The sequence below is a fragment of the Calonectris borealis genome, chromosome 26, assembly GCF_964195595.1.
Source record: "Calonectris borealis chromosome 26, bCalBor7.hap1.2, whole genome shotgun sequence".
In the NCBI taxonomy this organism is placed as follows: domain Eukaryota; kingdom Metazoa; phylum Chordata; class Aves; order Procellariiformes; family Procellariidae; genus Calonectris; species Calonectris borealis.
The window spans coordinates 8,413,948-8,428,483 of record NC_134337.1 but is presented as its reverse complement, the minus strand read 5'-3'; the positions used below and the strand labels follow the sequence as shown (position 1 = coordinate 8,428,483).

Sequence of the window (14,536 nt, the reverse complement as noted above, 5' to 3'; positions counted from 1 at the left end):
CTTTTCTGGGGTCGAAGCAAGGGCAGCTGCAAGTCCACATAAATCAAATAATAACTGGGTCATCGGGGACAGAGGCCATGGGGACCCTCACGTCACTGTTTCCCAGGGTTCTCCCTGTCCAATTACTAAATATTCTGCTTTCTTGGTAGAATTTAAAATTCTCCCATTTTGATTGCTTAGCATTGACGTGTCTGAGTGTTAATGGATAATGTTCATTTCCTGGGCAGAGAAAATATTGCTATAGTATTATTTGGAGATATCTACATGACATAGTAATTGAATTTGGAAACACTTGATTAGGCCAGTATCTCCAAACACAAAACACTTACCTTGTTCTCCCTATTCTAATTCTGACATACCCGTGTTGATGCAGCACAGACAGGGCTCATGCATGCCCCCATAACAGAAAATGGTTGTTAGCAACTTTTGTTGCCACTAATTTAGCAAAATTTCATTCTTAAAAAAACAAGTATTCCCATTATTAATAATTTCTAATAAATTAATCTTTACAATTTGAGGTTTTCGTAATTTCCTAGATACAAGATGTGATCTTTTGGATGGGGCATTTTCTTGTTAGGTATCGTGTCATTATACTTGCTCCCTAATATGCACAGTAGGTTGCAAACATATTAACTCCAGAAGGAGGTCACTTTTCTTCTGTTTAAGAGCAATTCTCGATTTACCTCAGGAAAAAATGGTTCTGTTGTATACTTCATGGAATTAGATGGCGAAGGGAAAAACTAATTTCCTGTTGGTTATCTTACTGCAAAGTCACTTAAAATAGTCTTTAGGGACAATAGGTTTTCACGGATCTGTGGCACAATACACAGCAAACTCACACTACCCTTCAAAGGAGAGTCATATTTGTATTCCCTAGGCTTTTCCCATAGGGGGAATGGTTGAATCTGGCTTTCAAGAACAAAAAAGACTGACTCACAGATGTTATTTGAGCATCTTGCGGGTTTTTTTGAGCTTTCAAATGCGCTGCATCCGTAATCTGGAATGCATAGATTATGCAGTAGAGACAAAGATAATGATCTTGTAAGTTTAATTATGATCGGCATTTGTCCTTCTGGTAAAAGCAGCCTTATACAGCAACTTACTAAGATGTCAAAAAAACTTCAGTGGTAAAAATTAAGAATTTACAATTATCAGAACTAAGATTTTTTCATAGCAGCATTTCTTTCACATATACCATTGGCTTTTTCATCCAGCTTTTCAGCCTTTCTCGTGAAAGTTGGAAAAACAAGCAGAGGTTTGTGAAATACTGCCTTTAGCTTTTAAATACTACTGACTTTTTCTGATAGAAGATACCTTACTGGTAAGCTGTTCAAATGTACCTATGGGGTGTGGGTATTTAAAGCCTATTGACTTTGGGAAACTTAAGTTGGAAGCCCAGGTTTTTAGAAGGTATCTAATCCCCATTCTGTTCAGTGTTATAAAACCTAGTGGATTCAGAGTAAATTCAATTTCTAAAATAAGTATGTAAGAACCTAAAACTTAGTTGTAGTAGAAATTGACTGCAGTGCCACATTAAGTATTAGCCCATGGTCATTTACTCCAACCCACATGCTATCTTCATAGCTGTGGTAATAAAACTATTTTGCATTGTCATGCATTGATTCAGACCAGGTGACAGGTCCATGTTGAATACATATATTTACATTATTTTAGGAGATCACTTCCCCTACTCAAAGCTTAGCATGACAATAAAAGTGGGAGACCTGAGAGCCCACTTAAGTCACATAAAGAACCACTGCAAAGAAGAGGAAAATAAACTCTTTTCCTTGCTTGTAAAGAATCAAGAAATAAAAAGCTTATTTAGGAGTAAGGAAGATTTAAATTAGATACTAGGGAAAGCAATTACGGTGGTAAAAATAGCACTGGAATAAGTTGCCTGTACAATCTTCGTCACTGGATGATTTGAAGATCAGTTTGGGCTACCTGATAGAACTTACAAATTGTTCTCTCCAACTTATTTTCATCTGTAACAGAGGAGAAAGGACTTCTGAGATCTCTTCCAGCTCTATTTTCTGTTATTTTTCCTTACATACATCAATTTTGTAAAACACTGATAAAGTCTCTGATCAGTAACATGCCTAGTCCCATGAGCAAAGGAAATAATCATATACTTCAAGCATGCTTTACTAGAGGTGAGTAAACAAAATGTTACTCATAGATACGGCCTGAAAATACTAGCTGAACAAGTTCATGTCATGAGCCAAAATTCAGAAGTGTCACTGAAGTGGAGAATAAGGGACAGACATGTTTTCCATAGAAAATAATCAGACCTGATGACATCGGTTTGACCTGCCTTGCGTTGCACCGCTTTTGAAGCCTCATTTCCATCATTAGTGTAAACTGTGAGCTTCTGTGTAGTCTAATCTACATAGAATGTCTGCGTTTATGCAGTTAGGTCTAAGAATTTGATGAGCGCTGAAACTGTAAATCAAGAAGGAGCTTCCTTAGATCGATACCCGTTGAGAGAATTCATTTTCAAACTAAGCAGAATTCATCTGAACTAGAGATTCTAGATCTCTGTAACTTGTTTGGTATCTGAATAGTTAAAGGAAATCATATCTACTCCAGCTGGATCTTCTCTACATAACTGACCCGTTCGGCTTGATCTGGTATTGGATTGTTTACGTAACTTCAGTAATTAACCACTATCAGCCTCATTAATGAAACATAAACCACCTCTTCTGCTCATTTATAAAGCATTTGTCAAACAAAACTTAAACAAAGAGCAGAATCTCAGCAAAGTAACAGTCCTTCAAAAGCTACTGAGGCTCTGACTGCAAGTCATTACGGTCACTTTGTTGTTGTTTTTCAGTAAAAATGAAACAGAAGTGATGGCATTGTCTATTGCTTTTGGCTAACTTTTCACAAAAACATCTGAGATCTGTCACATGAGGGCAATGATGCCTGGACAACTATTTTGGCTGTTTCAGTACAAAATACTGATGTTCCAGCTCATTACTGTAAATCATTAAATGATGAAAGCAAGAGTCAAATACTAAACAGTTGGGAGCCTTTGGAAAACTAATTGCTAGTTACAGTAATTGTTGTTATATGTGAGTTAAAGGTTATATTGAAATATAGATTATTTCTTTATAGGATTAAACTGTTCTGAACAATATTAAAGTTGAGTATTAGCAACACAGCTTATGTACTAAAATGATCTAACTTAATGTTTACCTATTTTTGTTTTAGAGAAATAAAATGTTTTAGAGTCATAAAATACACTGGCAGACAAGTACATGCCAAAAATTTTGTGTTCTGAGAGCTACTTGCATTTACAATTTGTTAAGGAACTCATGAAAAAACTGCAAGCTTTCTGTTCACTCTCACTTCTGGATTATTTATTAATCTTCAAAAGGTGCAGTGGTTCTGGCATTGTTAGGATTTTCTGCATGGCATGGATGAACCTCAGCCCTGGGTGAGGAACGGCACAAAGCCTCATGACTAACATTTTTGCAGGTCGGTTTTATCTTGCACTCCTGACTCTCAACAGAGAGAAAGATGAAATTTGAATAGGATGCATACCTGTTGTATGTGGTGGTTTTGATTATTGGATCACATGTTCCAAGATAGTATCAGGTCCGGAACCTATAGTAGTAGAAAATTGTCCCTCGTTATATTCAGCACATTCACAAACAATTTGGATGCAAAACTTGAGGACAGGCAAAGGAAGCCTGTGTGGGAACGGTACTAAACTGTATATAGGCGTCAGTTATGAGGAGGGTTGCAAAGAACAGGAGAGGCATGGGATTGTCTGTCAAAGATGACTTGGTTTGTTTTATGTTGTTACTTGCCTAAAATGTGATTAACCTAGAATTTTGAGAAACATGCTTGTTTTGTTGTCATTATTTGCCTATTTTGCCTGCAGCAGAGAGAGAACCTTGGTTGGTTCACTTGAAACTTAAGAATGTGAGTATACTGGGTCAGGGATTATCTTTTTCTGCATACATGTATGGTCTCTGTTGGATGGGGCCCCAGCCAGACTGGAGTGCTTAAGATCCAGTGTAATACTTTTAATGATGAAACAAAACATAAAAAAAAGATGCTATTTGTACTACAAGTTCACCCAGTACTTCCCCCCCTTCTGTAGGTTTTAAACATATACTCATTTTTGTAGCTTCAAGCAACAAGGTTTGTGTGTCATTTCCTTTGAGCACTGGTTTGCAAAACTTTTATCTTCCCTACACGTAGCTTTTTAAAGCAGTACAGTTATTTGCAAAAATTAAAGAAAAATAGTCTTTACAGAGCAAAACTGTATGTTTCAGCAGAGGAATGAAGTGAGACTACCCAGGGAAATTTCATGAGGCAGCACCTTTCAACCTGAATTTATACAGTGTTCAAATATGAAATTATTCAACTGTTCCCGCAAAAGGGGTGACAGGGGGATCTATACAGAGAACAGCTCACATTTAGCATTCTAGAGCATGTGTTCATTCAGTTGGTTTAGTGTTAGATAATATAAATACTCCTCTGTTTTGCATCAAATGTATCAGACAAATCATCATAGTCAAATTAGAAGAGAAATAACTCAGGAGAAGATGAAAGTTCTCATTAAGTTCTTAAATGCTTTCATGGTATGAAATAAAGGGAGACCATATGAGACCAGAGAGGAAGAACAATTTTGATCTTTCTAAGATTGATCTTTTTCCTTAATCATTAAGTTGTTGGTTAGTTTCACTATGCATTTGCTTACAGGCTTTTCATAAATCTTGAAGAGCTAAACACTTGACTTACGTTGAATTTTAATGAAAGAGCCAAACTGCTTTAAACTTACTTGAAAATCTGAAGACAGCCTACAAAATGTTCCTGTTCCTTCTGTGCATTCTCTTAAGCTTGGTATGCAGGGCAGTCCCACTACCTTAAGGTAGAATGGGTACTAATAAGCCCATCTATTCAACACTAACAAAATGTATGGGATTCCTTAGATCTCCACCTTTCAATACCCTGTGCCAAATCTGTGTGTTTCCCCTTGGCAGGAAGACCAAGATTTGCCAATAAAATGCTCCAGTGCATCAGTATTCAGCAAGGCATAATGTGGAAGAAAGTAAAGATATCAACTAAAGCTTGATTACAATCTCCTGCAATGACCTCAGAATTGATAGTTCATAGAGAATACTTGTAACTTTAAGCATTGAGGTTCTTAAATGACTCTACTTCTTTTTAGGTACAACAAAGAGAAGCCAAGTCCTGGACCCGATTTCCATAAAGCAGAGTATCTTGACACTCTGTATTAAGCATTACAAAATAATTATTGTGGAATCCCTTGGTCAGCATTTTATCAGCAGTGGAGTCTTGCTACTGAGAGACTGAAAGAGCTGGATATATCCATTTATCAATGATAATGTTTTCCCTTTTTTCCATCCTGGATTCCATCTTAAGGACATTTGTTTTAATAGTAAAAAGAATATTAGACTCATAAATGTAAATGCTGTGGTGCAATGGGTGACTCTTCAAGATTTATCAAAGCAGGATAATTAAGACGAACAATAAGACTGAGTTTCTTGGTAATAACTTTTGTCACAGGCCGGCTCTGTTTTATGCAATAGTAAATCACCTTGAAGTATAGGCTAGGAAGTGCAAGAAGAGGATTCACTTGGCCTCCTGGTCTGTGAGTCTGTGCTACAGATTTTGTTGAGGGCAATACCAGTGAAATTGTGACAGTAGCTGATGATTGTGTTAACACCATCACTTAATTTTAAAAGCAAGCAGTCAAAAAGTGTTGGGGTGTGTGGTGTGAGAGAGGAGTCTTTTGCTTTTTAAACAAGCTGTAGCTGCTGAAATATTTGGCTGTTAGACACTTGTAGTGGAAGTGAGAAATACCATATTCAGCTTTTGAAAAGCTCATGTCTGCTGCATTACTATGTGAGACTTGCACTTTCAGAGACTCAGACAAAATCTTTCAAAGTGTGCTGACCACACTTACGGTTAACATGATTTTACCCGAAACCAAAGAGTTATCCTAGGACTTTGCCCTTTATTCTTTTATCTACTTCCAGCATTTAGATGCCACTCAGTCTGTCACAGGTGTTGCCATTTTCTACTGGTCAATTCCTCTGTGCATTATTATCCATCATTTAGTCCACTGCCAGTTTCTGGATAAGTTATGGCCATTACTTGGTGCACATTGTTTTAACATCCTCAGTACCGATGCCTGAACTCGTCCCAGGTTTACAGATACTATGTTGTACTCAGGATTCTGTGCTGTGTCTGTTACCAGTCTCTTTAATCACTTTTTCTGTGCTTTTGGTCTGTCTAGATTTCTTTCTTTTTTGATTTTCCTACTGTGAGCAAGAACCTCCTCAGCTGTACTCGGGAATGCTATGTATTTATTCCATCACAGAAATAGTATTTATGATTTTTCAAAGATGGCCTAGAAATGGTTTTGGTTCTGTAGCAGCTTTGCTGTTTTGGAGAGCCTCAATATGCTTCTATCTAGCATATACTTTCCTGCTAGAGCAAATCCATGTTCTGTTTGACAAAATACAGCCATGTGGTTGAGAGTTATTAAAAGCATTAAAGCATTAACCTCTTGTAACCTCATTTTTCACTTTGTACACATACATAAGTGTTTAATCGAATTGAAGTTAAACACTAAAAAGTTTGAGAGGCCAAATTTATACATTCTCTTCAGTTTATACAGAATTGATGTGATAAGCCAAAGGAATTATAAGACACCACTACTCAGAAAATACTCATCCGTTGATTTGTGTAAGCTCTATTGCTACATCCTAGAAGTTTGGTGACGAGCGTTCCCAGCATTTAAATCAAGGAGCTTTGTCCTACTGGGATCCGATCTGTGTCCTGGCGCCACACTAGCTTAATCTACCGTCCTTTGGAAGTTGAACAAATGATTCTGTGTCAAAAGATCTGCTGGAGAGGGGGTGAGCCACATCCTTGAGTGAGAACACAAGACTAAGCGCTGTGTGGTGATAGTATTGTGGACTCCATCTTCTTCTCATTCTGCAATTTTATTTCAAGCAGCCAGAATCCCGCAGAGGGACTGCACCGATCCTGGAATGAAAGTCTGATATAGCAGTGCTGGCCCTCATCTCCCTTGCTTGTCTCTACTTGGCATGAAGGGCCAGGATGTCACTTCTGAAGCCGGGGAAAAGCGAGTAGTAAATCATAAGCGTAAAGGCAAGGAACAGAACAGGCCAGAGACTCAGACATACAATCCAGGTGCAGCTTCTGCTGAGGCGTAATGATCCTTCATGCTGCACAAACAGGTTGTTCCTTTAGCTGACTTCCTAGTCGATGTGAATTGGAATTTCCAGTGCTGCATTTCTAAATGGCTCATTGAGTGCCTCCTCGCTCTAAAGCTGAATTAAGTGGAACCTTAGAGATTGCATGTTTGATTTCACAGAACTTCCTTATGTTGAATAAGGTGAAAAACGGGACAATACTGAACTGGAACACCTATATCATTCCATGTAGCCTATATCACTCCTTTGTGGCTGCTCAAAGGCTCTCCAAAAATTGATGCACTGGCAGAGGCTTTCAAGGCAGCCAGGGCATTGGGAGTACAGGCAGAGTGAAGCAACAGTAGGTGCTGAACCGCACAGGTAGGGTCATTTGAGGATATAATAAGGGGGACAGACAGTGGAACAGGGGAAACGAGCATTGGCTACAACTTAGGGATGTCATGTCTATCTTAGGACAGGACAATCTTTTGCCAACTTGTTCCATAACCAGCGTGGTAAACACAGTAATATTTGTCAGTTTTCCAAATATTAATGAATCACCCATTATGAAAAAGGAATTCTGACAAGTTGCCTTAACTTTTTAGTATTCTCTAATAAGAAGAAAAATAAGGAAGGACCAGAAGGTAAAACATGTTATAAAGCATGGTCTAGACCTTTAGTTCCACACAAGTTACTATAAAACAGCATTACATTTCTCAAATTTGCAAAATATATCTCATACTTTACTAATTAATCTGACTCTGATTACATACTCCAAATGCAGCTGCTTACTTTATTCTTCTCTGGATTGTATGAATGTTTTAAAATTGTCGTTTACATAAAATTACCTTATTCAGCACTTCTGCACTAGGCTTGATTATCTCTGGGATCATAAAGAAACTTTTATCTGATAAAGCATCCTAGATTTTTCTTACGTGTCTCTCTGAATGGGGATTTAAACTTGAAAAATGACTCAAGTCAAAGGGAGTCCTGTTAAAACATTAATGTTGAAAGCATTATTAATAAAGTCGGTAATATTAAATAAAAAAAAGCTTTGTGGCACAAAGTTAAGCAAAGCATCAAGGACATCACAGATCACTAACAGTAGCTTTAGTTAGCAAATATGAAAGGAGCAAGTCAGCATTACAAAGCTTGTTATTTTAACTTGAGTAGAGGATGTTTACTGTTAAAAGGGACAAACAAGAATATTAGATAAGATGACAGCTCAACAGATCTCAGCCCAGAATTTATCACACACAGTTTAAGGGAGTATTTAAAAAGATAACCAGAACCCCCTTGGGTCAAGGATGTATGCCCTTCTGCAAACAGACTACACGACACAGAGCAGCGTTCATTTGAACCAGAGGCTTTCCACCTGGGTTTCCTCCCAGAGCCATGTCGTGGAGCACTTCCGAGTCTCGCGTCTGAGCACACGGCGCTTTGGCAACTGCGTGCCCGTAAGAGCTCCAGCACGGAGGAAACGCAGCGTTGGGCTTCTGTAAGTAAAAGCGGGTTAGAAGGGTGAAGGCGTTCACCTGGTGCGGGTGCTTTGTAATGCTATTTGCCCGGGGAGGTTGGTGTCCCCCCGCGCCAAAAGCCACCCAGCAACAAAAAAAGCACAAGGGCTTTGCATGCTCCTTCCAAAACGCCCCAGCGAGCGAGGGCCTTGCTGGGCCCGGGCCCGCCCCGCCCCCCCTGCGGGCCCGCCCCGCCCCCCCTGCGGGCCCGCCCCGCCCCCCCTGCGGGCCCGCCCCACCCTCCCCTCGCGGGCCCGCCCCACCCTCCCCTCGCGGGCCCGCCCCGCCCGATGGCGGCGCTGCCTGGGGGCGTGGGCGGGCGGCGGTGGCGCCCTCTGGCGGCCGCGGCTGAGGCGGCCCTTGCCCGTCGCGCGCCAGTCAAGGGGCGCTCGAGCTCCGGCCCGCGCCTGCGCACGTGCGGCGTGAGCGCCGCAGCCGGAAGCGGCGTGCGCGGGCGGGCGGCGTCCCCGGCCCGCGGGCTCGTGTCTGCCGGCGCCCGGCGGCGGCAGCGCGGAGCTGTGCCGCCGGGCATGGGGCCGCCGCGGAGGTGAGGAGCGCTGCTCGCCTCAGCGCCCGCCATGACCTGCACCATCGAGAAGATCCTTACGGACGCGAAGACGCTGCTGGAGCGGCTGAAGGAGCACGACACCGCGGCCGAGTCGCTTATCGACCAGTCCGCCGTCCTGCACCAGCGCGTGGCCGCCATGAGAGAGGCGGGCGCGGCGTGGGCCGAGAAGGTGCGAGCGGGCGGCGGGCGGGCGGCGGGCGGGAGGCCGGTGGGCGGCCGGACCGACAGCCGTGTCTCAGCAGGGCCAGGGCGCGGCGGCGGAGCGGGCCGACCCGTCTCGACTGCGGCCACCCGTGCTCCTGTCGCAGGAGAACACGCAGATCCGCGACCTGCAGCGGGAGAACAGGGGTGAGCCTGCCCGCCGCGCCGGCCGGCGGTGGCACGGGGCGGCGGCGTGCTGGCGGGCGGCGTGCTGGCGGGACCCCGGGACGCTGCTGGGGTGGGGGGGGGCGTGTTGTGGGGAGCCGGGGTCGGTGTCGGCGGGGGGGGGTGGCGGAGGGTGTTGGGGGGACCCCGGGGGCTGAGCTGGGTGGTGCGCGGGGGGGAATTGGTGGGGGGCGTGCTGGGGGAGCGGGGGGTGCTGGCGGTGATGTGCGGAGGGGCCCCGGCGGCGGGTTGGGGCGATGGGCTGGCGGAGGCTGCGCGCATAGTGTCCCGGGCGGGGGGGGGGGCGCTTCTCGAGGGGAGCGCGGCTGTTTTGCCTTCGGTCAACGTCGCTGGGTGCCTCGGTGTGGACGTGAGTACCGGCGTCAGGACGGCTTCCTGGCTAAGCGAGGGGTCGGAGCCCCAGGGCTGCGCTGTCGAGGGGAGTGGTGGGGTACCACGAATCGAGCAAGCAGCTGGAACGGAGCACTTCTGGGCTGTCATTGCTGTGAAAAATTGCTTGTATGACATACTGTGTTTTGCAGAGCTATGGATCTCGCTGGAGGAGCATCAAGATGCGTTAGAGCTTATCATGAGCAAATACAGAAAGCAGATGTTGCAGCTTTTGCAAGGGAGAAAAGGTGAAGATGCAGAACCGGTCTTGAAAGTTCATCAGGATAATTCCTTGGTAAGGTGGGATGGGGACAGAAGAGGGCTTGAGACCCCTCTTCCCTGTCTCTTGGTTGCTTTCATACAATCTTTGTTTCCATTCATGAAACTCTGCTCCAAAATACATTTTGTGAAACTCTTTTCTCTCTTTGCTGGTATTTTTTTTCTCTATTCCTTTTACAGCACACAGGTTGTCACAGTTATCACAGAGGATACTGGAAAGCATAATCCTTTCATGGTCCAGGTGAAGGCTTGTTCTTTATGGACCAGGTGGTAAATTCCCTGGGTTAAGCTTAACGCATATGATTTCTGTTCAAAGACATCAGAGTTATTGTTCCTGTTCAGAAATTGTAACAAAGGGAGAAGAACCTCCTAAATCTCTGTGAACTGCAGTATGTTTAATTCTTAAGAAATTATCACTCCCAAATTTTTTTAAATCCGGATACTCTGTGCAATGGCCTAAAAGTGTCCCTTCGTCCGTGTTGGGTGCAGTGACTTCAGAACTCTTAAGTCTGCGGCTACTGATAACTGCTGCCTGTTTTACGTTTAGGTGTCTAATAACAATATAATAACATTAAATCTCTATTTAAGGTTTATGAATTAAGCTAGGCATTTGTTAAAATGCATTTTTATGTGATTGGAGAACAGCAAGGTGGTTTAACTTAGTGACATCTCATATCTTACGGGTTTTTAATTGGAATTGGAGCCAGCTTAACTCTTTGAACTGGTATGTGGCAATGCATCAGTTCTATTTTGTGTTGCTTAGGTCCTCTGAAGTCAAGTAGTGTAGCAATGTCTTGCTTCCAGTGCTTCCTTAGGTGGATGAATTGCTCTGTTTATCAAGACGTATTTGAACAAAACTTCTAACATTATTCTCTGGCACTGCTTTTGTTCCATTTTAATGGTATGGAAATGCAAAGCTGAAGAGACTCTGGAGGAACCTTTGATGGAATGTACCTAGACTATCTCAATATCTAGGCAAAATCTTCCTGTACTTCAGATTAAGTCTATGAGTTTTTTCCTACCCACCAATTGGAGAATAGTAGCAACTTTTTAATATCTTTTAAAGACCTATATTCTTATTATAGCCATATTTCTGTTTAGAAAAAAAATCATTCATTCTTCCCACTTAAGTTATCTACATCTTTCTTGTTGCTCCAGCTTCTTCTAGATGCTCTAATTGGTTTACATATTTTCTGAATAATGGAATTCAAAACTGAGTTCTCTGCTCTGTTGATACATTTATCTTCCAGAGGCAGTGGAATAACTACTGACACTTGGAGAAAAGAAACTCTACCCTGTAACATTATCTGATATTTGCCGAAGTGCTTATATTTTTATGTTATGTTAAAATGCTTCAAAAGCTTCCAAATTCTTGTCTTGCTACTTCTTCCCAATTACTGACGTTTTTGTGTTTGCACATTTGAGTTCCTCCCTAAATACTGTATTTTGAAATGGAATGTTCTTCGAACAGGAACTGTTGCTACATTACATGTTGGAATTTTTCAGTATTCATTATATGTACATTTCTGAGCTTCAACAAAATGTATCTTCCAAAGGATTAGAGTTGTGTCTAGACAGATTCTGTAAAAACTGCCTCAGGAGGCTCTGGTCTTATTTATTTTAGTTTCCTTGCTTGGCTTCCTTCTGAGATGAGGCTGTTTACTTCACGCTGTTACTTAGTCTTGAAAACTCATTTGCTTTTGTATTCTGCGTTCCTGTAAACTCAGAGTCAGGCTTTTCTGATAAAGCAATATAAAATTTGCTGCATACTAATCATGTTCACATGAACCTGAATCTGTCGTCTCAGTCGTTGTAACACTTGAAATTATTTCCATCTTAGTAAGTAAGGGTGCCTTATCTTCCTGACTGATGTAATTCTATTCACTGTTTTCACTGATGACTCATGATAATGGACAATAAGGTGCATGTTTTTATCTTTAAATATTATACAAGGATTAGAAAGGATTGCAGGTGCTTGGGAGGAAAGGGTTAAAATTCAAAACAGGAAAATAATCCAAAATAAAGAAAATGAAAGTAAGTGATTTAGAAGGGATAAATTATTACTGCTGCTTTTGCCTGAACATATTGAGTATATTACTTTTATGTCTTTCAGGAAATTGGAAGTCAAATAGACAGAATATGTGAGATGGGAGAGGTGATGAGAAAAGCTATTCAAGTCGATGATGATCAGTTCTTTAAAGTTCAGGAGAAACTAGCTCAGTTGGAGGTAAGAACAGATGCAATTGCTAAGGATAGATCAAGCTTTGGGAATTTCTAGACTTACTCTGGACTTCCTATGTATGTGTCAAGGATTTATAACAATCAAAAATTTGGGGATTGGGTCAGGAAATGCATAACATGATCTGTTTATTTTCAAATTCTTGGTGTTTGTATTACATATATGAAGCCAGAAGCAAAAGATAAGCTTTAAATGGTGTGGTTTTCCTCTTGCTAGCACTGTATTAATGCTTATGTTACAAAATCAGTGTTTTGTTTAGCTGTGAAGGAATGGGGCTATTTAAAGATTATCGTCCTTTAATTGTGAATTAGCTGATGTCTACTATAGTCCTTTAATTGTGAATTAGCTCATTTCTATTTTAGCAAAAATATTGATTTTGCAGCTTGAAAACAAAGAGCTGCGTGAACTATTGTCAATCAGCAAAGAATCTTTTGAGGTGGGGAGAGAAGATCTGCCTGACTATGAAGCTTAGGTCACAAAATAACCTTATCTCCAAATCTTCACTTCAGAGACTATTATGAAACTACCCTACACGGATGGGTTTTGATCTGTTTTTTTCAGGTGTTTCCTTGTATATTTGTTTTTTCTCTTTCAAAATGCGTGGGCTGTTTTCTCTGCATTTTTCTGAAATTACATACTCTTGATGGCAAAGGCTTGCATTGCTGCTCCGTCTTAGTAATTGCAGCATAGAGATGCTTAACAATGAAGTATTTATGATGTGTACTCTCTTGTGATAGTTTATTTCCTCTCCCGTTTGTTATTTTTATGAGCTTTAGTTAATAATTCTAACTGTGCAGATGGCACTTAAATCCACCTTGTCAGTAGCTAGAGAACATAATACAGGTTGTGATTATTTGATAGAAGGAATAAGAGATTATTCAAAAACTACATTGCAAATGGTAGGTACACATTGTGCTCTGCCTGCACAAGGTGGGCACACAGAGCTTTTGTTTTGCTTTGAAGAGCTAACACTCGGTATTTGGCTGGGTTAACATCGTTATTTGGACAACTGCTTGGAAGCAGATCAAGAGAACAGCAGATAGCCAATAGAGCACTTTAAATAGTAACTCATATAAGGAGCATACTTTACCTTGATTTAGGCGTGAAAATCAAGAGTGGATGACCCTTTCTGACACCTGTGCATTTTTGAAGGACATTGACTGATACCTGACTAATTTTTTTTTATGGGTAAACCTGTTCTGGCTTTACCCATTGCTCCAATGTATGTGGGTACTGGCTAGCTCTGATCTGAAGGCGGTGCACTCAAACCCTGCACAGAGCACAGCACTTTCAGATCAAAGCTCTTTGGCCTCCCACCATTTTGGACTTCAGGAAGAGTGAGCTGAGGTTTCCCTCAAAACTAAACCAAAATCAACCACACAGACGTGTTTTTAATGTTACATCACAGGTAAGTCTAGTGAAGATGTTACGTAGTTATTGCAGAATCCTATATTGAGTGAAATAAGAGTTGCAGTGTTGTAGGAATGTATCAATATTGTGATATTTTTAATGACATTTTTATATAAAGATTTCTGTCTTTCTTACCTGTGATCAAAGAATAATCCTCCAAGAACAGTAAACATCTCATTTTCAATAATAGTTTAAATTTTTATGCCGCTTTTTCCAAAGTGAAAATTCTGATAGATGCAGAAGGTGATTTACGTTCCTGGGCTTATTAAGGGACATTTTCTTGCAACCGTTTGGAATATTTGGCAAGATTGTTTGGTAGATATAAGGGATTTCTGTACAGGAGTATTCTTGTATACAATCCTTTTCTATTAGAAATTGTGTAAGAAGGAATAAAAAAAACTGATGGGCAGTATTTTTCGAGTGTATTCTGTTTTCTGAATCCTGGGGACAATTCTGTCTGTTCTGCATGTACCCAAGCCTTTTGCACCCCCTCTAATTTTTACCTTGCCTGAATGAAATATTACAATGACCAAAAATGTTGCATTTTTTCTTTTAAATTAACGTC

General features: G+C 41.3%; 1 protein-coding gene across 1 annotated transcript; it reads left to right on the top strand.

The window, feature by feature from the left end:
* The first annotated feature begins 9,211 nt into the window (after positions 1-9,211).
* On the top strand, positions 9,212-14,383 carry SIKE1 (suppressor of IKBKE 1). The gene is given in 5 exon segments (XM_075174344.1): positions 9,212-9,473; positions 9,475-9,635; positions 10,196-10,338; positions 12,436-12,549; positions 12,944-14,383. Coding segments are annotated over 5 exon segments (684 nt in total). The 5' UTR covers positions 9,212-9,297; the 3' UTR covers positions 13,034-14,383.
* Positions 14,384-14,536: the final 153 nt, after the last annotated feature.